The sequence below is a fragment of the Lotus japonicus genome, chromosome 3 (genome assembly GCF_012489685.1).
Source record: "Lotus japonicus ecotype B-129 chromosome 3, LjGifu_v1.2".
Classification (NCBI taxonomy): Eukaryota; Viridiplantae; Streptophyta; class Magnoliopsida; order Fabales; family Fabaceae; genus Lotus; species Lotus japonicus.
The window spans coordinates 7963708-7990611 of NC_080043.1; the positions used below are offsets into that span (position 1 = coordinate 7963708).

General features: G+C 36.2%; 1 protein-coding gene across 1 annotated transcript; it reads right to left on the reverse strand.

The window, feature by feature from the left end:
• On the reverse strand, window positions 1-26904 carry LOC130749286 (NAD-dependent malic enzyme 62 kDa isoform, mitochondrial). Its single transcript, XM_057602622.1, has 19 exons — window positions 26432-26904; window positions 24836-24932; window positions 24260-24378; window positions 21797-21964; window positions 21017-21145; window positions 20364-20424; window positions 17731-17834; window positions 17536-17619; window positions 16474-16580; window positions 15422-15533; window positions 14424-14537; window positions 12953-13018; window positions 12357-12429; window positions 12153-12239; window positions 12003-12057; window positions 11439-11510; window positions 3890-3952; window positions 3697-3811; window positions 1-440 (listed from the first exon to the last, which is right to left on the reverse strand). The coding sequence occupies exons 1-19, from the start codon at window positions 26606-26608 to the stop codon at window positions 366-368; spliced, it is 1878 nt and encodes a 625-aa protein (XP_057458605.1). The 5' UTR covers window positions 26609-26904; the 3' UTR covers window positions 1-365.

Below are 26904 nucleotides of genomic sequence, written 5' to 3' on the forward strand. Positions count from 1 at the left end.
TTCACTGAATTATTTCCATTATATCAAAGATAAAAACATGTTACACAATAATTCATTTTTTCCTCATTTTTAAATTCATGCAAACATAGATACAAATATTCTATTTTCCTTTTCTTTCACTTTTCTCTCCATCCAAACAAATATACAAAATCTATCCATCTTCTCTATATTTTGTTTCCTCCAATTTCTTCCCACATCCAAAGGAAGCACTATAGGCTTTTAGTAAGCTCTGAGATAATGTTTTATATATATCAAATTAATTGAATCTGGCAGATTGTTTCCACTCTAAGCATTATTTGAGAAACTGACCAAAGCGGGCATCATGCATCTCGATGGAGCTTGTAGTTATCAACCCAGCAGGTTACTCAATCTTGCTTGTAAACTAGTGTTGGATACTCTGGACACCACATGTTATTCTTCACATATTCCCCAAGTTCAACCTGCAACACCCAAAAGAAGCATCGATATCATTATAGATTTGATCGTAAGTATTTGGATTTGATGTTGAATAAGAGTGAACTACTCTACTTTATAATGATCCGTACATATATGCAGAATTTTCAGCTCAGTTCACACTATGGGAACATCAATGCATTTTAAGAAAAGTATAAACAAATATGATGATGACTGAAAAAAAGGGAAGCCAAAGAAATTAGCAAAGCTCAACCAGTCAATCACAAAAATCTGAAGATCTTATTCTTATGGACAGCTCACAAAATACAAAACTCATGGACAACAAGTCTTACAAGAAACAAAAAATCATGCCATATGCGGAGAAAAATAGTTAAACCTTCCATTTTTTCTAAGGTAGCTTATTTTGGATTAAAAAACTATTTTTAAGTTCAAGCTAATATAAGAAAAGTAGAAGCTTTTAAAAAATCATCTTCTAAAGAACCTTCTGAAGAATACTGGAACTACGTCTCTCATTCTCACACATAATTTCCATCTTGCATAAATTTTCTTCAGGCAGAAGAGAGCAATAATAGTTCATTTTTCCTCTAGGGAATTAACACTACATGAAAGTAATATTAATTTTGACCAGACCCAGATTCATATCTAGCAATGTAATGCAACACTTAGAATCAGTCCAAGCCTAACTCTACCCTAAAAACTAACTCTAACGTGAGCATTGCCAAGGCCTATAAGCTCTATGTTGGTCTTATCTCTAGTTGGTGTGTGACCTCAATACACCCCTGCACGTGGAGGAGTCTGGAGGATGGAGATTATAAATTTTTTAATTCCATTAGAAATCTGTGAGGCCAGGTTGATTGTAGTGGGAAAGCCATGGGCCAGGTAGTTTGCACTGGGAAAGTCATGGTCCCAGGTTGATTATTTTTCCTCGGCAGACGTGGGTGGTTAATACCGAATCTAGGATAGATTCTAATACCATCAATAGAAATCGGACTAGGCTAACTCTACCCAAAAGCTAGATCATAAGGTGTGAATTGTCAAAGCTTACAAACTCTAGGATGGCCTTATCACTAGTTGATGTGAGATCTCAACAAGATAAAAGATTTGTAAGCATCCAACTCCTATCAATATTTTAGTCAGCCACTAAGTGAAACAAGGAAGAGAACAGCAGCAGCACCACAACCACTACCACCATCACCATCTTATCCCACTTTGGCTATATGGATCACCCGATGCCATTGCGCTTGATCAATAACAAAATTTTGTGCAACATTATTGACCATGGGGCCGTTTTAAATAATATCTTCCAACGTCATTTTTGGCCTCCCTCTACCCCTCTTAAACGAACTAAGAATCATATTATCAATCCTTCTGACTACTAGGGCCTCCAAATGTCTTCTTTGTACATGTCTAAACCACCTTAACCAATTTTCCGTCATCTTCCCCTCGATAGGTGTCACACAAACATCTCTTATACGATCATTGTATATCCAGTCCTTTCTAGTGTGGTCAATCCATTGAAGAGCCAGGTGTTCGATCAATCCCCTCCCCAACCCATATGTCTCCCCAACTCTTACCACTTGAGCTATCCTTCGGGGATCTTTGCATAGTACAATAGGGTTTAGATCAATCCTAATCATAGTACAAGATTGACAGCAGAAAGAGAAGGCTTTTTTGGCAATTGTGGAATAAATCCCATATTTATTGTTTAGGACATAGTGGATTGCTAGAAACGAAATTCTGTTATGGGATAAAAGATTCGATCTACAGAAGACTTGGGATATGCATTTAATGAGGATAATTTGGTAAGTAAAATATTACTGGAAGAGTTGCCCATATGATACTGACCATTTTATCAGAAATTTCAGTAGCATAAAAGTTCAAAGACAGGTGGCTGACCCACGATTGGTGGTGTGGTCGCCACCTTCCATCAGGCTGTTAAAGTTTAATGTTGACGGAGCGTCGAAAGGAAATCCGGGACTAAGTGGTATTGGAGGAGTGCTCTGAAACTACAAAAAGGAAATACTGGACTTTATCTCGATCAATTCTGGACATGGATGGGCTTATGAAACAGAAGTGAAACTATTCTGAATTCTCTTTTATTCTGTCAACAATTTATCTTTAGAAACATAGTCATTGAAAGCGATTCCACTCTTGCGGTGGGTGGTTGAATTCTAAACAAAACAGGCCGTGGAAACTGCTCAATGAACTGAATCAAATTGATTTCCTGATCGCTGAAGTGAATTGCTTGGGGGTTAGACATACTTAAATGTAATATTATTGCAGACTATTTAGCCAACCGAGGATGTAATAGAGGCGAGCCTATATGGGTTTGCATTGAGGATTTGAATTGTAATTAAGGAACCTACTTGAGAAGGATGTTCTCATGCCTTATGACTTAATCTTTATGATAATGATTTTCTTTCACATTGGTATCAAAGTCAATCCTAGATGTGTTATTAAGCCACCAATAGGCCACCCGCAAAATTTAAGAAAAAAATTCAAAAACCAACCTTGCTCGTGGTTGTTTTAGAAAAATTAATGACATCAATCTGGTTGCGATCATTTGAAGAGAAACTAATATCAAGCCTGCAATCTCCATGCTAAGATGTCTAGCCCTCAGCGTGAGGGGTGTTAAAAGGTCTCTATTGACTAGAAATATGGTCAAATAAGTCCTCATAAAAGGTATGATAATCCTCACCGCTAAACTGGCACTTGAGGTAGAGTTAAGCCTAGCTCAATTTCTTAAAATGGTATCAGAGCATTTAGAAGAATCAACTACCCCCAAAGTTTAAGTTGTTGGGTTAATACACATGAATGATTTTATATTATATTATGTTTCTAACCAATTGCCCTTAATCTGTTGGGCAGCCAGGGTGCAAGATTCGTCACCGGCCCAATTTGCTCTGCACAAGCTACCGTTTTGCTTACATTCAACTTTAATTTATTACATAATGTGTACAATTAGGATCCAACTCTAGACCTCTTAATCGTAGAGGCTTTGATAACATGTGAAAGTGAGTGAAACCAACGATCCCAAAAGCTAAACTATATGATAAAGACACATGAAGGGTTTTATATTATATTTCTAACCATTTACAATGTCAGAGAAATCTCCTAGTCGTAGACAACCACATTCTGAAAGACAGCAAATTATTCTGTCGGAACCCTTGCAGGTGTGTGCTTAGGCAAAATTAACTTCTACATTATAGTATAAATTACACTACTATGTAGTCCTACAGTAATTTAAAAAAAAATCTAACATTCCCAAGTAAATAAACTTACCTCACTAAGCTTGCGCAGCTCTCGAGCATCCATTCCATGATATCCTTCAGCTAGATCCTCCACCACAGCTTCTTTTATAACAGCTGCAGCTACCTCCTTCGTAATATCTCGAATTCTACATATATATTATGAAATAGTTTGAGAAATATGCTACTTTCTAACTATCTCTTTTAACCAACTGAGTGGTTCATACCTGGATATTGAAGGGAAAATAGTCCCTTTGAGGACCTCCTCATCACTCATATATGCAGCCAGACTTCAGTTTCCAATGATCAGGCAGATGAAAAAATAATCAGAATCAGGTATAAAGGTAATGCTTCAAAGTTAAGACAGCATACAGCAAGAACAATTTGATGCACAAATCAATAGTAAATGCATGGCATGAAAATAGTAATGTTTGTTAGAATATATGAAAAACATCCCAAAATATATGTATTTTATCTTTAGAATAATTTAGAGTGTCTTAAATTATCTCTAAGATTAGAAATCATATTTTCTTATATTTTGTGTTTTTTTAATTAATTATGATTAGAAGTCTAGTAGAAATATAAGTCAATGTTGGCATTTTATAACTCGTCCAACACATTATCTCATAGTTAGTAAATATCAATTTCATAGTATGTGGTCTCTATTTTCTCTTTTTCTTCCTGTAAGAGTTAGGGTTATGAGTTAGACGTAGATTATTGAATGTATGGGTCCAATCCTTATGTGCTTGTATGTCTTACTTTGCCGCTGAGAGACATGGTGGAAGGCTCTGATACCAATTAATAAGAACATTGGGAGAACCACACCGCAAAAGCTAGTTGTTGTAGTTGGAGAGCCCAAGGCCTTATAAAGTCCACATTAGAATCTCATACTTCTGATGTGGGACTCAAGTCCCATACCTTGCAATTTGATTCCTAACACTGCTTTTAGGACTTCGGACCGTGTTCCTCGTATTCTAGGGAAGTGGATTTGTCATGAATAAGCAATCCCAAAAGTTTAAACTCCTGGGTGAAGACTGAAGACAAATGAATGACCTATTTCTAATACACCCCCTCACATGAGTCCTTTCAACTTGAAGCGTCACTAATGCACAAACCCACCTACATTGAGCTGAAATTCAACTTTTTATTAGAAAAAAAGGGGGCATCAAGGGTCAAACTTTAAACCACTTGGTCATAAAAGCTTTAATTTCACGCCATGAATCAATTATGATAAGAGCTTAAATAGTTGGGTTAAACCACAAATGGATTTAAATTATATTTCTTACACCTATTAGAGTATACTACTCGTGTTAAGTAAAGCTACTGATTGTAGCTGAGTTAGTGTGTTAGTTATGCTTGCTTAGCTGTCAAGCTTAGCTGGCATAACAGAATTAAGAGTTAGTTGTTAGAGTTTGTTAGAATTGTTAGCTTGTTCATCAAGCTTTATATTCTTCTATAAGTACTGAACTATGGTCTATTGTATCATAACCTTTGAAATGAATGAGAATTAGATTTACAGAGTTCTGAGTTTTCAACATGGTATCAAGAGCAGGTCACGATCCTTGAGATCTCTCTCGATTTTCTTTTCTTCTTCTTCTTCTTCGTCATGGCTGACGAAATTCCAGAGATTCCGATCCCGATTCCAGTTCCAGTGGCTCAACAACAGTTGAGTTCATCCACGCTTGTTCACAAGCTTACGTTGAAGCTTGATGATACAAATTTTCTTTCATGGAAGCAGCATGTGGAAGGGATCGTTCGCACTCACAGGTTGCAGAGTTTCCTTTCTCATCCTGAGATTCCACCACGATTTCTCACTGAAGAAGATCGTGTGAATGCAGTGGAGAATCCTGCATATCAAGTCTGGGAGCAGCAAGATTCTGCTCTGTTTACGTGGTTACTTTCTTCGCTTTCACCATCAGTGCTTCCTACTGTGGTGAATTGCTCTCAGTCCTGGCAAGTCTGGGAAGCAGTGCTCGAATTCTTCCACGCACACGCTCTCGCGCAGTCCACACAACTGAGATCTGAGATTCGATCCATCTCCAAGGGATCGAAGTCGTGTTCTGAGTATCTCAAGCGTATTAAGTCGATTGTTAATGCGCTAATCACGATTGGAGATCCAATCTCCTATCGTGAACACTTGGAAGCAGTGTTTGATGGCTTGCCTGAGGAATACAGTCATCTTCAAACGATTGTGTACAATCGTGAATCACCGAGTTCGATTTCGCAGGTTGAAGCAATGATTATCGCACATGAAGCGCGTCTCGATCGCGCTCGTACTCGCCAGATCTCGACAAATCCTCCGTCGGCGCTCCTTACTCAGGCTCCACCGCCACCAGCGACTCAACCTCCGCTGTCGACACCGTCGCCGGTGGCCTCTGAAGCAAATTATGCTTCTGGATCTGTCGATTCTTCCTATAAGGATCGTTCTTATGATGATCGCAGTGATGATCGCACTGGATCCTATGAATCGCGTGGACGTGGTGGCTACACTAGCAACAATGGTGGAAACAACTCTCGTGTTGGCTACAATGGCCGTGGAGGAGGTAGAGGTAATAATCGCAGCGTTCAGTGTCAGATTTGTAAGAAGTATGGACATGATGCTACTGTTTGTTACTATCGTGGTTCTTCATCTTCATCCACTCCTTCTTCTGGCATTTCTGGAATTAACTCAGGCTATGGAATGCAATTTCCTAATTTTCCTATGATGCCTATGCCTCAGTTTGGCTTCTCACCTTACTGTGGATCTCCTCAGTTTGGTTTTCCCACTCAGTTTGGTCAGCAACAACAGTTTGGTCATGGACATTCATTCTCTGGTTTTCCTTTTGGTCCTCAACAGTTTGGATTTAGTTCCTTTGCTGGTACTCCATGGAGTAATTTTCCTTCTCAGTTCAACAATGGAGGACAGAGGCCTGGAAATTCCATTGCAAGGCCTCCACAAGCTATGCTTACTGGCACATCACAGGCTGGAGGATCTGCTTCAGCAAACCTGAGCACTTGGTTCCCTGATTCTGGTGCTACTCACCATGTGACAAATGACTCCTCAGTCATCTCAGATAGTGTCTCCCTCACTGGTAATGACCACATCTTCATGGGGAATGGACAAGGTTTGCCAATCCTCTCTATAGGATCTGCTTCTTTTCCTTCTCCTTATCATAATACAACCACACTCACTCTTAAAAATCTGCTTCTAGTTCCCAATATCACCAAGAATTTGGTTAGTGTAAGTAAGTTTGCAAGGGACAATCATGTTTATTTTGAATTTCACCCTTCTTTCTGTGTTGTTAAATGTCAGGTCACATCTAGAGTTCTTCTTCAAGGTCATGTTGGACCAGATGGCTTGTATGTCTTTGAAGGCATGCATACTCCTTCCCTTTCCAAGACATCTCCTATTCCAGCTTCTGCTTCTTTGTCTCCAGTGGCTGTTTCAGACTCAGTTTCTGCTTTGTCAGCTGCATTATCTAGCTCTACTACACCTAGTCTTAGTCCTAAGTCTATAGTTTCATCTTCTGCTATTGTAAGCCCAACCTCTTATGGTTTGTGGCATTCTAGATTAGGTCATCCTCATCATGAGGCTTTGCATTTAGCTTTAACCTCTTGTAATATTCAAGTTCCTAATAAAACAAAGTTCAATGTTTGTTCAGCTTGTTGTCTTTCTAAGTCTCATCGCTTGCCATCTCATTCTTCTACTACTGTTTACTCCTCTCCTCTAGAGCTAATTTTTGCTGATTTATGGGGGCCCTCCTCTATTGAGTCTTCTTGTGGTTTTTCTTATTTTCTTACTTGTGTGGATGCCTTTTCTCGTTTCACATGGATCTTTCCTATGAGAAAGAAATCTGATACTTGTTCCACATTTCTACAGTTTCAAGCTATGGTAGAATTGAAATTTAGCAAGAAACTTAAGTCTATTCAAACTGACAATGGCACAGAGTTTAAACCCCTTACTTCCTATTTTACAAAGTCAGGGATTGTTCATAGGTTGACATGTCCCTATACACATCACCAAAATGGTAGTGTGGAGAGGAAACATCGCCATATTGTTGAAACTGGCCTTTCCTTGCTAGCACATGCTCATTTGCCATATCAATTTTGGGATCAAGCTTTTCTTGCAGCTGTGTTTCTCATTAACAGATTGCCTACCTCTGTTTTAGGCAATGCAAGTCCTTACCTTAAGCTTTTTAATACACAACCTGATTACAAGCTACTTAGAGTTTTTGGCTGTGCTTGTTACCCACATTTGAGGCCTTACACACAATCCAAGTTGTCTCTGAGGTCTAAGCTTTGTGTGTTCATGGGCTATTCATCACAACATCAAGGTTATAAGTGTATGGACAATGAAGGCAAAAATTTATATCTCAAGGGATGTGGTTTTTGATGAATTCAACTTTCCCTATCCACACATGTTCACTTCCTCAGAGGTTCCTCACCCAGATCAAGGGCTTTCTTCTATTATTTCTCTGGTACCAGCTGCTGTTCATGGTCCACCTCAAGCTGTTAATGCTCCTCCACTTTCACCTCCCTCTTCAGGGGACACTCATCCCAGTGGTTTTTCAGTTCAGCAGCAGCCTAGTCACTCACCTAGTCATGGATCATCTTCTGGATCAGCACAGCCAGGTCATAATAATTCTGCAACTTCTTCTTCTACTGGTGCAATTGCTCAGCCCATTGGGAATGTTCATCCCATGCAAACAAGGGCAAAATCTGGTATTGTCATGCCCAGATTATTTCCCACACTTCTCCTAACCCAAGCAGAACCTACAAACTCTACTCAAGCATTAAAGGATCCTAAGTGGAAGGCTGCTATGCAAGCTGAATATGATGCCTTGATGGCCAATGGAACCTGGACTTTGGTTCCACTCCCTAAGGATCGAAAGCCTATTGGCTGCAAATGGGTATTTAGGGTTAAAGAGAATGCTGATGGGACAATTAATAGATACAAAGCAAGGTTGGTGGCCAAAGGATATCACCAAGTGAAAGGGTTTGACTACTCAGAAACTTTTTCTCCAGTGGTAAAGCCAATTACTATTCGCATAATCCTCAGCTTGGCTATCACTAAGAAGTGGCACATTCATCAACTTGATGTGAATAATGCTTTTCTTAATGGGGCACTTCAAGAGGAGGTCTACATGACACAACCCTCTGGTTTTCTTTGTAAAGACAAGTCTTTTGTGTGCAGACTGCACAAGGCTCTCTATGGCCTCAAACAAGCCCCAAGAGCTTGGTTTGAAAGGTTAAGGGCAGCTCTAGTTAAGTATGGTTTCACTCCTAGCAAATGTGATCCTTCCTTGTTCACTTTCTACACCAAAGGTTGTGTTATCTACATTCTTGTTTATGTAGATGACATTATTATTACTGGGAATTCACTGCCATTAGTTCAACAAGTGGTGAAGAATCTTGATTCAGAATTTTCTTTGAAGCAGTTGGGGCAGCTAGACTATTTCCTAGGTGTTCAAGTTCATCATTTGAAGGACAGATCCTTACTTCTTACACAAACAAAATACATCAATGATTTGCTTGAGAGAGCAGAAATGGGGGAGGCCAAAGGCATATCTACTCCCATGATTGGAGGTGCTAAGTTGAGCAAATATGGCTCAGATTATTTTGCAGATCCAACATTGTACAGGTCTATTGTTGGTGCTCTGCAGTATGCTACTTTGACAAGACCAGAGATTAGCTTTGCAGTGAATAAGGTTTGCCAATTCCTCAGCCAGCCCTTGGAGGATCATTGGAAGGCTGTCAAAAGAATACTTAGGTATCTTAAAGGCACCATACATCATGGTCTTCACCTTAGGCCTTGTTCCTTACACACTTCTGTCCCTCTTGTGGCCTTTTGTGATGCTGACTGGGGATCTGACCCTGATGACAGACGATCAACCTCGGGCACTTGTGTCTTTTTTGGTCCAAATTTGGTCTCTTGGAGCTCCAAGAAACAGACCTTGGTTGCTAGATCTAGCACAGAGGCAGAATATCGCAGCCTGGCCAATACATCAGCAGAATTACTTTGGGTTCAGTCATTATTGCAAGAGCTTCAGGTTCCCTTTTCTCCACCTCGAGTATTTTGTGATAATATGGGTGCAGTTGCTCTCACTCATAATCCTGTTCTTCATACTCGCACCAAACATATGGAGCTTGATATCTTCTTTGTGAGGGAAAAGGTTCTTGACAAGACTCTTTTTGTTCATCACATTCCTTCTGAAGACCAGATTGCTGACATATTCACCAAAGCTCTTTCCCCTACTAGGTTTGCGTATCTTCGTTCCAAACTCAAGGTGCTTGAGCGGGTTCCTTCTCCCCCACCTTGAGTTTGCAGGGGTGTATTAGAGTATACTACTCGTGTTAAGTAAAGCTACTGATTGTAGCTGAGTTAGTGTGTTAGTTATGCTTGCTTAGCTGTCAAGCTTAGCTGGCATAACAGAATTAAGAGTTAGTTGTTAGAGTTTGTTAGAATTGTTAGCTTGTTCATCAAGCTTTATATTCTTCTATAAGTACTGAACTATGGTCTATTGTATCATAACCTTTGAAATGAATGAGAATTAGATTTACAGAGTTCTGAGTTTTCAACAACACCATTCTTGGATGTTAGAGGTTCTTTAGAGTTAAAGTTGAGTTAGTCTTGATGGTTGGTCAGCTTAAGGCTCGATTGGTTGCTAAAACGGTATAGGTCTTTGGCTTGGATTATGGGGACATTAAAGGATCTCCAGGAAAAGGTCTTATCTTTGAAGACAAGGGTCATATTCAGGTTGTGGGATATTAAAATATTGTACTGAACAGGCTGTCCTATAAACAGGAGATCTAATCATGGAAAAGTACAAAACAAAATGTTGTTGCAAGGTCAAAAGTAGAATATCGATGCATGGCATCAACTAATTTGGGAAGGTTACACTAGAAACACTCATCTGTAATAAACAAATAATTAAGTTTTACTGCATATCACCTCAAATCTAGCATTTCACAAGAGGATTTAACAAATTGGAATAGATTACCATTTCATTAGGAAATAGGAATAAGATTCTATCAAGAGACATACTAGCTCAGTTATTTCTAGTAACCAACAACTAGACGTTTTCACCAAGTCTTTTGGTGTATATGATCTATATGCTCCAACTTAAGGAGGAGTTTTAGAATGTAAATAAGGTAATTATATGCTGTGTACAGTATTATGTAATTATGGTAACAATAAAAAAAATTGTATTTAATATTTTCAGTCTGTTTAATATAGCTCTATGTAGTTTAGGCAAAAAATATTATCAATGTCTCCCATTTTTCTTCCTCTCAGCAGTCACCACCATATTTGTCATCTCAAATGACCATCTAGAAAATGTTTCCACTAAATCATTGAAGGGAATTCATATAAGCTACTTATGTAACAATCTTGATGCACAAATCTACAAACTCCAGCTTAAGGGGACGGGTTCAAGAAAATCTAAATAGGATAGTTATAGTTGTGCATTATTATGTAAATATAGTAAACAGGGTAATGGTAATCTTTGTGTCTCTCTCAATTGAATTTCATTACATGCGTTTTGTTTTTCTTCCCATAAGGAGTGGGCATGAAAATAAAATCATTCATATGCTTTTACTAATAAATCAAGCTTTATAATAGTTGGTTCTTAACTGATGAAATGTTAATTTGGGTGAATATCAGTTTGATGACTATATTAAGTTCGCAGTATAGACAAAATTAATTTTTAACAATTTCCAGCTTAAAGTCTATTTTGGCTTACAAGTAACTCACAATGGCAGTATTTTTCATAAAATATCAAATACAGTAAAACCTACCGTTCAGCAGCAGCCTGTAGCATGCCATCAGATATGATTCTAGAGCCAGACAAAAGAGTTCCAAGACCGATGCTGGAAGAAAAAGATGTATTAAAAAGAAAATGAACAGTTTCTTATGCAATAGCACAACTTTGATTAAATATAAGCCTTAAAATTTGGACTGATTCTAACTCAATGTAAGAGCTAGCTCATTATTTGAGGATGTCCTAACTCCTAAGTCTTTATAAGCTCTACTTTGGTTATATTTCTAGTCAATGCAGGATCTCCACACACCCCCTAATGCCCAGAATTGGATATCTAGAGCGTGGGCATTGTAAGATTGATTTCTTTTAAGCCACTAAGAAATCAGCAGGGCAAGTTCATTTTATATTTTTGGACAGTTAAGGGTGGTCCAATATCAGATCTAAGATAGGCTTAGATATTATCTTAGAATTTGGGTTGAATCAACCCAAAATGCTAGCTCATGTGGTGAGGAATAGCCTAGTCTTTAAAAGCTTTACTTTGACCATATCTCAAGTCGATGTGGGTGAGACATTAAAGTTCAAGTTTAAACAGCCAACTAACCCTGGAAAGAGGTACATGTTGTTTCCCTGGTTGGAGTGGCCAATACACCCATTTCCTGCATAATTACAAAATAATATCATAGTTGTAAGTTTCCCTTAAATGAGACATACAGAAAAATATTAACAAAAGAAACTATTTGTAAACTAATACCGAGATCCACATCACTGAATGGACTTCCACTTGCAAATATGGTGTTCTCACCCACAATGGAGAATGCTTCTTCAGGGGTGCATTCAGCTGTCAAAAAATGTGGGAAGAGGCACACAAACAATTATAAATCCATGTTGTCCACTGCCGCAGCCCGCAGCCCGCAGCACATACTAATTAAAAAAGGATGAAAAAAATTATCTATACCATTCTTTGTTGGATTTGACATTGCAAATATAGCTGGTCTTGTTGATGTTGAATTCTTGAGTGCCTCTAATACCTAGAGAACTTAATGTCATCATCAGTATATCCAAGGAAAGAAAGCTGGTAAAAGAATAAACTAAAACCCAATTTTTCTTTGAATTTTCCGTTTAGAAGTTTTTCAAGAAAGCAAGAAGCTGTTCTGGTAACCAATAGTAAATAAATCTCTTTATTTTTGTTTTCTGGTACATAATCTCTATTCTACCTTGCCAGCAAATTCTACAACCAAAGATCATTTACTGCAGTATGAAAAGCTCAACAAAAGCCTCCCCAATGTTGTCAAACAGATTGCTAGAAGCACTATCAAACAGAAAATTTATCATGGTCCTTTGATTGGGGACCTGTTTTTCCCCATTAGATGGCACATCTAAGAAAATTATGAACAAAGCCGATTTCCAAAAAATGTGCAAAGACTTTCAAAATTTGTAAACATGCATAAGTCCTTCAAATGTCAAAGAGATAGAAGCCTATTAATCCAATAATCTTACTTAATGAAATAAGTATGCAATGAATAGGCCAACAAAAGCACCAGACAGACATACCTCTTTTGAAAACAATCCTCCAACAGCAGATAGTCCTAGAAGGACATCAGGCTTAACTTGTTTTACCTGTTACCAAAGTTCAGCAAGGATGAGTGAATGAAGCAGTTCAGAAGTTTATCAGTAAAAAATTGAACAAATTCAGAGAGCAGAAGTAGATATTAAAATATTAAAGAAGGTAATTCCCCTCACAGATATGATAAGAGATTGGTTAGTTTCATTAAATTGGATTTTTTTCCCTCTCGTGTTTTGCTTCAAATCATAGAAGATTCCTTATCCTTGAGACTTTTCGTAAATTGTCCTGTTTGTCAAATTTTGTTTTATTAAGACAACTTGACAGTTGTTATAAAAAAAAAGGGCTAACTAGTATGGTGTTTGTATTCGTTCATTTTCGGGTAAATATAATAAAGACAGAAGCTGGAGTAACTTGTTCAGTTACATTAAGAATTATAGGTTCAGGATTAATGAATAAAAGTCTTAGAATTAGGGTGGCCTAACTCTACCTGAAAAAGCTAACTTAGAGGTGAGGGTTGCTCCATCCTTTATACCACTTATTTGGCCTTATTAATCTCTAGTCAATGTGGGACTTCCCAACACACCCCCTCACGCCCAGGGCTGGACATCTAGAGCGTGGAATATGCAGGAATGAACATTTGCGGGTGACTCATATACGGGTTGTCTCAACTTAACGAGTCTAGGATAGGTTGTGATACCATATTAAATTAGACGAAAAATATTTCTCTCTATTTGATCAATAGACTTATACAAATTATAGATAAAATACTTAAAACTATCTAAATCCATCTCTATCTTAATAGATACTAATCGAAAATAGAGAAACAAATCTAATCACTATCTCTATGAGATAAGACTAATAACAAACTCAATCTAAATCTAAATAAAAGAAATTCAACAAGAACATTGGGCGATATTAACTGAAGAGAAAGACTTGTAAATATTTTTTCCTATCAGAATAATATGGGAACATGTGAGTTAGTTAATGTTACTGTGCTTCTATTTCTGTTATAGTTAGCTGTAAGAAGATAGTTTACCCAGTTCTGTCAAAGCTGTCAGAGTGCAGCTCAGCGGATTGATTGTGTTATGAGAAATGCTGGCAACACGCTCTTCAACACACTTCATTTGATTGGTTTATTTTTGGAAAAGTCAATACATTTTTCAAAAGGTGAGGCAAATGTGTTGCATTTTTAAAAAATAAACCAGCTGCATGGAGTGTGTTCGAGTGTTTAAAAGAGTGTGTTGCTAGCACTCCTCTTGTGTTTATAACAGAGTCAGTTTGCAGTGTAGGTCTCACAGGGTATAAATGTAACACTTCCCACATCAGATCATTAACATATAACGATTACTCAATTTGAGTAAACCTCGTTTTTGCCAATCTACTCTATTATATTTAATGTTGGTCATATGATGCCTTTTCATAAGTTATATTTTCATCTAAAGATATATTTTCACAAACCACTTCAACAAGGCTTGCTCCTTCCCTCAGTCCTTGGCGATCCATTTCTTTCAAATTTCTCGCAAAAGGAAGGGCATCAGGATCTATATTTTCACGTCCTTCTGTAATTAATCCCTACATTTACAAACAAACAAAAAAGAGTGAGAAAATTTAACATCACACGGTGATCAAAACATTTGGAAATATCATATGGCACAAAATTCATCCTCATGAGATGAGTTTGCATGGTCACCTACAAATGTGAAAAATTATATATTATAAATAAAAATTAAAGCCGTCAAAAATCTAATTTCAGTTGAAATTGATGTGGCTCTTATATTTTGATATATTCAAAAGTGCTAAAGAAGGAAAGTGGATACTATTTGGTAACGTTCAAGATATTGTGGGATATCAATGTTGGACTCTAAAATAGTACCGGTGTGTAAAACAATAAAACCATTCTCATCATAATGAAAAAGCAGAAAAAGATTCATATATCCACAGTATCATTTGCATGTTATGATACGTTACTAAAGTGGTCAGAATTATATGCTAAGCTACTTATAAGTCTCGAACAGCAGACTCAGAGCATATGGCTCAAACCTATTACCACAAACTGCAGCCCAGGTTACATAGATACAGCTACACGGATGCAACACAGGGATATATTAAACTTTTATTGGTATACAATTTATTTCATACAAAGTTTTAGTATAAACTCATTTTAAAAAAATATGAAGTTTAACAAATTCAAATGTTTTATGTTTCCGTGAGTTTCATTCTATTTTTCCATACTACATATCATTCAACGAGATTTTATTGATCTTCCAAATGTTCTGTGGAGTTTCAACGCTTTATACAGATTGACAAGTATGAAAGTCAACCCTCCCAAAAGAAATACATGTGTAAGTGAGAAATTGAATATAAAATATGTAAAAGGTTACTCTCTCCATCAAAAATAATATTTAATTACAATAAGAACTAAACTACATCTAAAAAGGACACAAGCTATACAATACCTTAGCATCAACAACCCAAAATTGACTCTTTGCACTCTCAAAAGCTGCTTCATTATTACCCAACATCCTCGCCATTGTTTTTCTTGCTGCATTAAGAACGCCAATCCCAGCACTGCAGTGGTACAAATATAACCAAAGAAGCCACAAACACTGTGATGCATTACACCAACCATACAAGATAAATAATGAAAACTCAATTTCTAAATTATTTAGATAAGGAATCAATTATTAGACCCAAAAGGGCAGGCAGCCAACTACTACTCATGCACTATCAGAAATTTTCAGGAGACATGTCTCTTTCTGAACATTGATATACAAAGCTTATATGAGGGGTGACCCTCTACTTTCATGAGACTTAGTATTTAGCTAAGGCCTAACTTTATCCCAAACGCTAGTATTTAAAGACGATAAACAATAAATAAATAGAAAAATATCCAGTAAAACGTGTAATCTCCTAAGTTAACATTATAGTTTTATTATACACTTTTTGCAAAATTAAATATCATCCAATTTAAAAAATAATATGTATTTAATTAAAAAATAATGGTTTAAATTATTGATATATTTTTTGTTGGGCCTTGAAGTGCATCTATAAGTTATATTTCTTGATATTTAATTAGCATTCAAAGCATGGCAATAGTGAGACATTTTAATATAAAGAATTAAAGAAATTTCTTAATTATTACTCTAAATATGTAATTATTTATAAATCTTTTATTTAGTTACATTTATTCACATGAAAACATTAATTAAATATTTATTTAGCATCAAAATTTAATTACTTTTTTTGTAAATGTAAATGAAAAAATTTCATTTTATTAAAAAATTATAAATGAAGGAGATTTAATTACTTTGAAAAAATGAATTTTGTAATTGAAGGCATTTATTTAACTATTTTATACAAACAAGAGAATTTGCAAATCCAATGAGTTCAATCGATTTAATTTCCCAATATTTTTAATTCCCTAAAATTCTTCAACCAAACACAACGTTAGATCAAATCATAGATGTGGTCATCCTGTCCTGTACTGTCACAATACAAAATAACTAACCTTCCAGCACCTGCAACAACAATCTTTTGCTTCGGGAAGTCAATCATTGGCCTTCCTTGCGCTCTTACAGCACCTAGAAGTCCGGCAATTGCAACACCGGCTGTTCCCTAGGTAGAGAATTTACACACACATCAAGCAATGAAATGAAATCCCATAATAAGAAATATATGCATAAGTAGCTACCAATTTATTATTACTACCTCCATTCTTTCTTATCTGTCACTTTAAGGTTTTAGCACAAGTATTAAGAAACAAGATTAATATTCTCATTTTTATTAAAATTACTATGCGACAGATAAAAAGGAATGTAGATTTGAGCACAATAATTATTTGAGAACCAAATTAGAGTAATCATCTTTAGAGGTTCAAATTGATGTTCCAAGATCTTTCAATGACCATAAAGGGGTTTACTCTTCTAAGAATACTACTCCAGTTTTGAAATAGTAACTTTCAGAAAAAAAAATTTATTAAAATATTTACCCAACGAATGATAAAGTTTTAGAAATTGAGGAATATGAAAATATATAATTGCTTGAGTGAATTGAACTTCGTTTTAGTATTTCATATATATATATATATATAGAGAGAGAGAGAGAGACACACACACATGTTGAAATCTTCTATTTACAAGAATAATAAATAAGTTGAACATTTCCTAGGAACATTTCCACAGTTAATGCTCAATCTCAAGGCTCCCACATAACTATCTGTTATAGTGAAAGTTTAATTCGCTACTAGTCTACCATAAGCAGCAACCATCAAACTTGAGACCATTTGATAAATTAGAGCCTTGAAGAATATGATCAATTAAAATCTAAGGAGATTTTAACATTCTGAAACAGCTGATCAATGTTTTTGTTTTTCTTTTCTTTTTTGGATAATATGATCAATGGTTTGTATAAATTCTAACAAAGTAAAAAAATAATTAGCAGAATCATTGCTATGATAAGTGAAAGAAATTCAAACACATCAATATTAAGAATTAAGAATATTTCCTAACAGCTCTGGTAGCACTCTGTAAAAAACAACTGACGTGATATGTTTAATTCATAGAAATTTTACCTGCACATCATCATTGAACATTCTGTAGGTATTTCTATACCGCTGTAATAACTTAAAAGCCCATTTGCTCTGGAAATCTTCAAACTGTGTCAACACAAGTAAATTAATATCCTTATGATGGAAAAATATGGGCCCTATGAATATAATACAGATACAAGTGATATTTTTATTTTAAACATCAGTAACTATTAATACCTGCACAATCACATTTGGCCAGCGTGTAAAGACAGCCTCCATAAATTCATCCACAACAGCAAGATATTCATTCCCATCAAGACGATGCTGTGGCAATCCCAAATCTGACAGAAAGAATAAACCATTCATTTTTCATAGAGGGAAGTCAACTTCATATAAAAAGGTTAACATGAAAGCTGATGACCAGCATCAACGTAAGTGAAGTAACAACTGGAATGTGCAATGTTGTTTTTATAGTGAGCTACATAGCAAGAGTTGTCAGACATTAAACCACAATGAGCTTCTACTACTTAGCCTAAGCATTTGGGGAAATTGCCAATTGGTCTTTTGGTCGAAGTGGTCAAGTATTAGAGTATTGATAAGTGTGCACTTTAGATAGTTCTGCACTACATTTAGTTTAGAGGTTAATCTTCTATCAAGGAATGAGGATAGAATCAGAGGAAGATTAGAGTTTACTCATTTATTTTCTATCCTTCCATTCTTTATTCTTGGTGATGTCCACATTTAGTTTCATGATTATGCGTTGTGACTTGAACATGGCTGAGTAGTTTTCGTATTCTAGGAATTGGGGGTAGCCCAATGATGTATTGGCAATTACCTATTGAATTGAGTTTTCCTTTATTATTGTTAGAAATATAATATAAAACCATTCATGTGTCCTTTACCCAACAACTTAAGCTTTTGGGATAATTGGTTCATGACATGGTATCAGAGCCTCTATGACCCAAGTGGCATAGAGTTTGATCCTTGTTGCCCCCATTATTCAAATAAAAAAAAGTTGAATTTCAGCATGTGGTAGGTGGGTATGTGCATTGTACACGCTTCAAGCCTAAGTAGGCTCTTGTGTGAGGGGGCGTGTTAGAAATATAATATAAAACCATTCATGTGTCATTTAACCAAGAGCTCAAGCTTTTGGGATAATTGGTTCATGACAATATTAGAATTTGGAAGGCTTAACTTTACCCCAAAAGCTACCTCGAGGGTGGGTATTGCCTTCCCACTTTATAAGCACTTCATTAGCCATATCTTTAGCCAATGTGGAACTTAACACCCCCCCCCCCCAATGCCCGGGACATCTGGAGCGTGGAGGTCAATGATCATGCCCAAATCCCTATCCATCACAAGATATCTTCAGAGTGATATAGGTGACCCAACAATAAACCTAAGACAGGCTCTGATACCACATTAGAATTTAGGAGGCTTAGCTCTACACAAAAGCTAGCTCAAGGGTGAGGATTCCCTTCCCGCTTTATAAGCACTTCATTAGCTTATCTTTAATCAATGTGGAGCTTAACAATTATTATTAATTTTGTTTTTTATTCAGGTATCGGTATACGTAATGCTTTAGGTATGTTAGGCCTCATACTTGTATGATTTGAGATATTATTAATTAATCTTAAAAGTATTGACCAGATTTTATTTAGATAATCTATATTTGCATATATTTGGTAGTTAATAACACAGTCCATGTGGAAACAATAACTTTTTACTAGTCGATAAAACTGTGCGCTTGCGGTGGCATCAAGTATATAGTATATACTTTAGCATATCTACTATAGTCTATAACAGTGGCAACTATTTGCTGAAACAACAGAGAACTCTGTTAGATTAGATATCAGAATCAGAGTCTCTAAAACACTTAGCTTGTACAAATGTTTGTTCTGTGTCTGATTGCAACTCAGAAAATACACAGATTGGTTTTCCCTCATATGAACTTCTCTCTATTTAGGAAACATAGTAGTCAATCCCGGATAGCGGCGCGTAGCGGCTGGCCCCAAAAGTGGGATAGCGTGATAGCGCATAGCGGGATGGCCGCTATTCTGAATTTTTTTATGTAATTTTATATCATTAATAGTTTAATACTATATACATATAAATAGCAAACAATGTCAAATATTGCCTAAAATTCATAACATTCATAATAGAAATAAAAATCATAAGTCTTGAACAATAACACACAACTAATAACTTCTCAAAAGCAAGGTAAAGAAGTCGAATTTGCAAATCTGAATGAAGAATGAAGCTTAATTCTTTCAATTTTGACCTATAATGGCCCTGAGAAGTCCTAACATGCCCATAAAAAGGTTCCCCAACGATTTAAAACGAATGGGCTTGAGTCATTTTCTCCTTCATTCATATAGCGCCGCTATTTCCCGCTATTGGCCGCGATCTGCCGCTATTTTGGCCGCTATTCGCGCCGCTACGACCGCTATTGTGAAGTTGGCCGCTATTTCATCTCAATAGCGGCAGGGAGCCGCTCCGCTCCGCTACGCCGCTATAGCGCCGCTATTTGCCGCTATTGACTACTATGTTAGGAAATCTATCGTCATGAGTTTGATCTTTGCCGCTCTCATAATTCTAAATAAAGAATTTCAACACAAGGTTATCGGTTTATGCTTTGTTCACATCGCAAGGTCAAAGGACTCTTGCGTAAGGGGTATATTAGATATATAAACCATTCAATTATCCACCAAATAGATAGGAAAGTTTTTGTCAGATAGAAGTAAAACTTAGAATTGATGAAAATGTAGTGATCAACAATATTTTAAAGAAATCATGTCATTTCTACACAAGTCCTGTACAATGTCTTTCACAATTTCACTGAATGGACACAAGAAGTTAGAAACACTTACATAAGGGATCATGAAGCAACTTCTCATTGTTAGTACCCACATCAATCATGACAGGAAGTACCTATCACAAGAAAGAAAGAAAGAAAAGTTATGGCGTATAGTAAAGACATTATTTAGAGCTAATAATAGAAGTGTGATGCAATCCAGAATGATGGACGATGATGTCAAGGGAGAAAATAACATGGTTAAAAAGGTCAATGGTAGCACATTTATCACAATTCCTAAGGTCCTACCGTCTAGTAATGCCATTGCAGATTATAAGGACAACAAACTAGCTGACCAAGAAAAGAGCAGTCACAAGACAGAATATAACAGAAAAAATAAAATACCAGAAGCCATGACAAAATCTTTATTAAATTAAGAAATCAGACTTGCAATGGAAGTATTCTAGTAGAATAAAGGAATGTTTTCCATAACTGACAGTATCCTCCAATACACAAGCATCAAATTAATAGGTATAAGGGATAGCCAAAAGACAATAACTCAATAAGTGTCAGAGAAAAAAGTTATTTTTCATCCAATAAGGTCGTTTAAGCATATTTAATCACAGTGTTTACCGTGGAATACTTCCTGACCAACAACTTAAAGATATTAACTTCATCAAAATTTAACAGTCCGGAAGGGAAAATAGTGAGGTACAGCAATAGCGTTACCCTTTGAGGATTTATCCCCGCAGCAGCAACATATAGATCAAGCTTTCCAACGGCAATGCCAATTCCGTGAACTCCAAGATCTCCAAGTCCCAGAATTCTGCTCCCATCAGTAACTACAATCATATCAACCTGAAAAAGAATATCAAAGGAGATATCTCAATTTGATACTTGAATAAGATAGTTTATCAAAAATATTATCCAGAGACATAGGTCCTAATTTGGAAACAAATTCATGTTAGAGAATGTGTTAGTGTTAGAGCAGTGTTTAGCTCGATTATATGCCAGCTGTTTCCAGCAGTTAGTGTGCACATGCACATGGGTTCTGTTAGAGTTAGTTGTGCTTTGCAAATGTGAGTTAGAATCTCTAGATAACTTTTCACATAAGTTAACTCATGTATATAACCAGTGTTCACTTGTAATTCTGCAGATTGGTGTGAAATACATCAAGCTTGATACATACACATGTACTCTTCACACATCCAAACTAGATAATACGTTAAAAACGGAGGAGGTCAATTGTCAGAGAACAAATGCGCTCAGCACTAAAAACAATGCATTTAGAATCCATTAATACATGCCTATTAAACTTATGCGGGAATCAAAGTCAGCACAGACCTAATTCCAGGCCAATTGTCAGGAAAGAATTAAGCTCAGAAGTAAACAGTATAGACATTTAAAATCCGTTAAATACAAACTGGAAAAATGATTACTTTTAGGATACATAAATAAAAGTACTAGCTAAAAATTTATGAAGGAACTGTGATACGGACAGTTAAAGACCTGCTCAGCTGGCCAGTTATAGACCATAGACATCATTTCTCCACGATCTTCAGCACTGAAATACATTCCTCTTGGCCTTCGAAACAGTCCACTATAGTTCTGACATACAAGACCTACTGTTGGAGTATATACTATTGGGGCATATTCCTCAATATTGGCAATCAAAACCTGACAATACAAGACATATCATTTAAGTCGAAATCATTCTTTCGAAAAAACAGAACGTACAAGAGGCATGAGAACAAAAATAATTTACAATGTGCAGTAAAGAAGGAAAATTTAATTTTCCAATGCATGACTTAAAAAAATATATAAAAACAGAAAAAAAAAATAGTACAACAGAAAACCACAAAATGCAGTATTAAACTTCTACTTGAAAACTGATACAACATAAAACAGCATATTGCAGTTTTAAGCTTCTACTCATTTCAAGTTATGTGAATTCTGTCAGAAAAAAGTGGTTTCACCCAAGTGTTGTCCTAAATTTTCATTTTTTTTATTTTACATGATTTTGTAATTGGTATTTCATCTGTACAACTGTACAAGAGTATTCTAAATGCAGATATTGGACTTGGGAACTTAATGTTCATATCTTTATTCTTTAAGCAAAGCACATGCATCTATTGATTCTATTCCCAGTAATTTATTTTTCTATCATGCTGGGGTTAATCTGTCTAAACCACATTAAAATTAGTCACTTTCATTGCACAATCTAATGTCAAAATAGCTTATTTTCCTGTTTCTTCTAAAAAAAATTATATTTTCAGTCATAGAGAAAAATGGTACAAATTGGAGGATAAAAATCATTGTAAAACAGACATATAATTAAAAACAACAAAAGAAGAACAGCATGAACTTCAAAGATCCCTCCAATCATCTATGCTGTCGAAGGAAGAACGCCCCATTTTCTCTTCCATACACACAATCAAGCTAGCTTATTTTACCTTTCTCGTTGATGCTATAATATTTCATTCATAGAGATTAGAGAATAAAAGCACAGAATATGAGGATAAAACTATAAAGGGCAACTCGGTGCTGTAAGCTCCCACCATGGCAGGGTCAAGGGAAGGGTTATACCCATTGTGTGTCTATTATAGGCAGCCTTTCCTTGCATTCTCAAGAGACTAATTCAACAACTTGAACCTGGGACCTCCTAAACGGAAGCAACTCCAACCATTGGGCCAAGGCACCATTTCCAACAAGCATACTATGAATAAAAGAAAAGAAAAAATGCAAGAATGAAATAATTCAGGAAACCTATCCAACCCATCTGTCCTGATCAACTATGAAAGGCCACTACTACCCAAGAGCCGTAGCTCACCGGCAACAAGCCCCTTGGGGCCTACTTGAACACATGTTTGAATCTCATTGAGGTCATTTTTCCTTTTAGTTTAAAACCCACCCTCCCCCCCCCCTTCCTCATTCAACCGAAACATATATTCTTAAAAGTAAAAGAAAAAAATAAACCCCCTTCCTTACATACACATGTAGGCAGTGACGGATCCAGGAATTTCAAGTCGTGGGGGCAATATTCCTTACATGGAGAAAGACCCTTTTATTTTATCACTAAAATAATATAACAAAATTCTCAGTCCTGAACCACTGTGCTGAAGTAGAAAGGTGGCTTGATGTATGCTATTTTTTCGTCTTTATAATTTTAATTAATTGTAAATAAACACGCTTTGTAATTAAAAAAAAATCAGTTACAAATTTTATTAATATGAGAAAGTGGTGATAAAAAATGACAAAATTATACTCCCTCTCTGTTCTAATAAATTAGAATGAACCAACAAATTATTGCAATTGGGAATGAAAACAAAAGTATAATACAAGACTAAAAAGTTACTTTAGGGAGAGCTGTGATCATATGGGGCATTTAGTATCCTCCTGGGGGCATATAATATTCTCGTGGGGCATATAGTATTAATCCAATTACCATACTATATTGTTGTTGTATTATAGAAAATTTCATGGGGGCATATGACCCCTTGGCTCACAACGTGCGTCCGTCCCTGCATGTAGGTAAATGATATGCGGTGTAGACATTTAGCACACTTATACCATCAAATAACGACTCGAAGGAAATGGTTTTAGTCAATCCTCCATTCTAGTCATATGTAGTTATTGAGCTAATCTTGCGCAATAAAGATTACTACCCTTCAAAAAGTGATCTTAGGGTGGACCAAAGGCTTTTAGGCTATTGCCACTAAACACTGAAACTAGAAAACAGAAATTTTAACACTCAACAACAGACAAAATCTTAGATGGAAGTTGCACCTATAACATATCATTTTGTCTAAACAATCTCGGCAATTTTACATCCTGTAAGTTATAGAGGCTTAGATTACTTTGTTAGTCTTTTTGTTTGCATTGGCAGAAATTAACACCTATATCATCATCAAAGATTCTGCCATCCCAGAATTGTTCCTTATCAAATGAATAAAATAGAAAATAATGGCATACCTTATAGTACATGACCTCATTTCTGTCATGCAAGCGGTTAAGTATCCGCCACTTGGCCAGTGCATTAGGATCAGAAGGTCCATCTCTTGCTTGAACTTCAAGCCTCTTCAGATCAACCACTATAAAAACAAGAATTTTAGCAAAAGAATACACTATAAAACAGAATGGCATACAGTTCATCAATTATTGAAAGAAAAAGTAAAATTACAAACAAAAAATTAATCAGAATCCCTATTCCTCATCACCAAAGCACCACTTGAAGATTATGCATAAAACAAATCTGTTACTTTTTCAAAACTGTTAAAACACCTGGAACAGAAGATATTATGGGATAAAGAGTTACTATTGAAAGTAAAAAGTCAAATTATTTGTTCTATTAAGTAGCAGAGACTAGACAGATAATTGAACCACGGAAAAATACTCAATTTAGATGACCTAACTCCCATTTAAAGGAAAAATGGGCCTCAATGATTGACACCGCCAACCACCGCCAGGAAAAATAATTACTAACAAATAAAACAACATTGACTAGACATGTTCAAATGTTAGCACAAGACTGGAAAAACAAAAACATACTGAAGCGCTCAATCTGTACATCAGGAGACACAACATTTGGAGGAAGCAGTCCTCGTAGATCAAGACGGTCACGTTCTGTCATGGAAAAAGCTGTTCCCTAATTTCAAAACAGCAAAGTTACTATATTACTAAATCAGATTGAAAAATTATAGGAAATGGAAGAAACCAATCATTTGAAAAGTAAGAGTAAGTGATGAAAAACATTAATAGCAAAAGCATATATTCATCTTCTGCCTGGCATTTAAAGGCAGACTAGGCAGAAATATAAGAATGAAGAAAATGGAATTTGCCAGAAATTTTATGATCACTTTCTAGCATCATGTAAAATAAGCAAAAGACAAGGATAATTTATTTATGAATGGTAGCTTCTAAAGAAGAATTTGGAACCAATCTTAACAGAAAGTTACAGGCATAAAAGTGCTGGGAGCCAGCACAGGAAGTCTACAAATACAACAACCAAAGTCATGTGTCATTAGGTGGGATCAGCTACATGGATCAAAGAATGTCATAATTTCCTATCGTGAGTCATGTTTAATGACAAATCATTTAAATCCAAATTTTCCCTAATGGTTTGTCCTAGAGTTTTCCTTGGTCTCCCACTCTCCCTCTGCTTCTAAATATCGGATTATCATCCATCTGGTCCACAAATTTTACTAGTGCATCTACACATATTCTACAGACATGCCTAAACCACATAAAGAATGGACTTTAAATAGACTTGCTTTAAAGCAAAACAAATGAGCCAATTATCTCTAAATTGATAGGTATTTTATTTATATAGACTTGCTTTCATATTTCCTATTTTTAGGGCAGATTTACTTTCTGTAATAACTAATATAGCTCTATTCTAGGTAATAAGTTATAACATCAGTATATTAATTGTCATGAACTAACTATCCAAAAAAGTAAGCAACAAGTCAACAACATACTGTCAAAATCAAGATTAAACTAACTAAAAACATACAACTACATTCATTGAAAGTAAGCAACAGCATACTGTCAAAATCAAAATGCCTGCATTTTCAACATAAACAATTTGTACATCCAATAACTGTATTCAACTAATCTAAAATGCACCTCTATAACAACATTACTTTGATTCGAAAAATTGAATAACTTAAACTAAGCCTTTAAAATATCACTTAAGTTTTTTTTTGTTTCCCAAGGTATTCCCATAGTCGGCAGTCATGAGACTAATCCCCTGAGACTCTGAGATCGCATTAAGTGGGTAAGCCTCTCCAAACAAATGTTTCTCCATACGCACTGCCTAGGGATCGGACCCTAGATGCTTAAAGAGTCCAACTAACCTACCAGTTGTGCTACACCTTGTTGGTAAATTATCACTAAGCTATTCATCCAAACAAAGACCTTAATAAAATTGCATAACTAATCACTACCACTAGTCACTAGTGCAAATCCCAATGGTTTCCTTCAATTCAATAATTCCTAAAGGGAAAAATACCAAAACAAAACAGATTCATGGTTGAACTAATTAGCTAATTTTCAATTCAAAATAGATTATGATAAAAAAAATTGGCAAAAATGAAAGTAAGCGAAGTAGAGAGAAATTGAAGGAAGAGTGATTAGTGTATATACTTTGTTGAACCAAGGATCATGGAGAATGTCAAGGCTGCGTTTGTGGACGATCGAAGGGCGATGACCTTCCATTGTGGTGAAGGATCTCGACAGCAAGTAGGAGCCGCCGGTGACGTGCCGCTTGAGCCGGTCGAGCAGCGACGGCGACGGCCTCACGTGCTTCCACAGGATCGCCATTCCTCTCTGTCTGTCTTCTCTCGCTCGCTCGCTCGCGGTTATCAGCGGTGATTCTGGTGAAGTGGGAAATAGTAGGAACAGTCAATGGCGTTGGTTTTTTCCAATTGATTTGCGATGGCGATGGTTAGGACCAGTATTTCACCGCGTCGATTCTCGTCCCGGAGGATAACTCAAGTGGTAAGAACTAGGGACATAAGGGTTGGGTGAGTGACGGTGAAGAGTCTCGAGTTTGAATCCGAATAAGAGATTAATTTACTAACATTTCAACCCACTAACATTTGCCTATCATATACTTT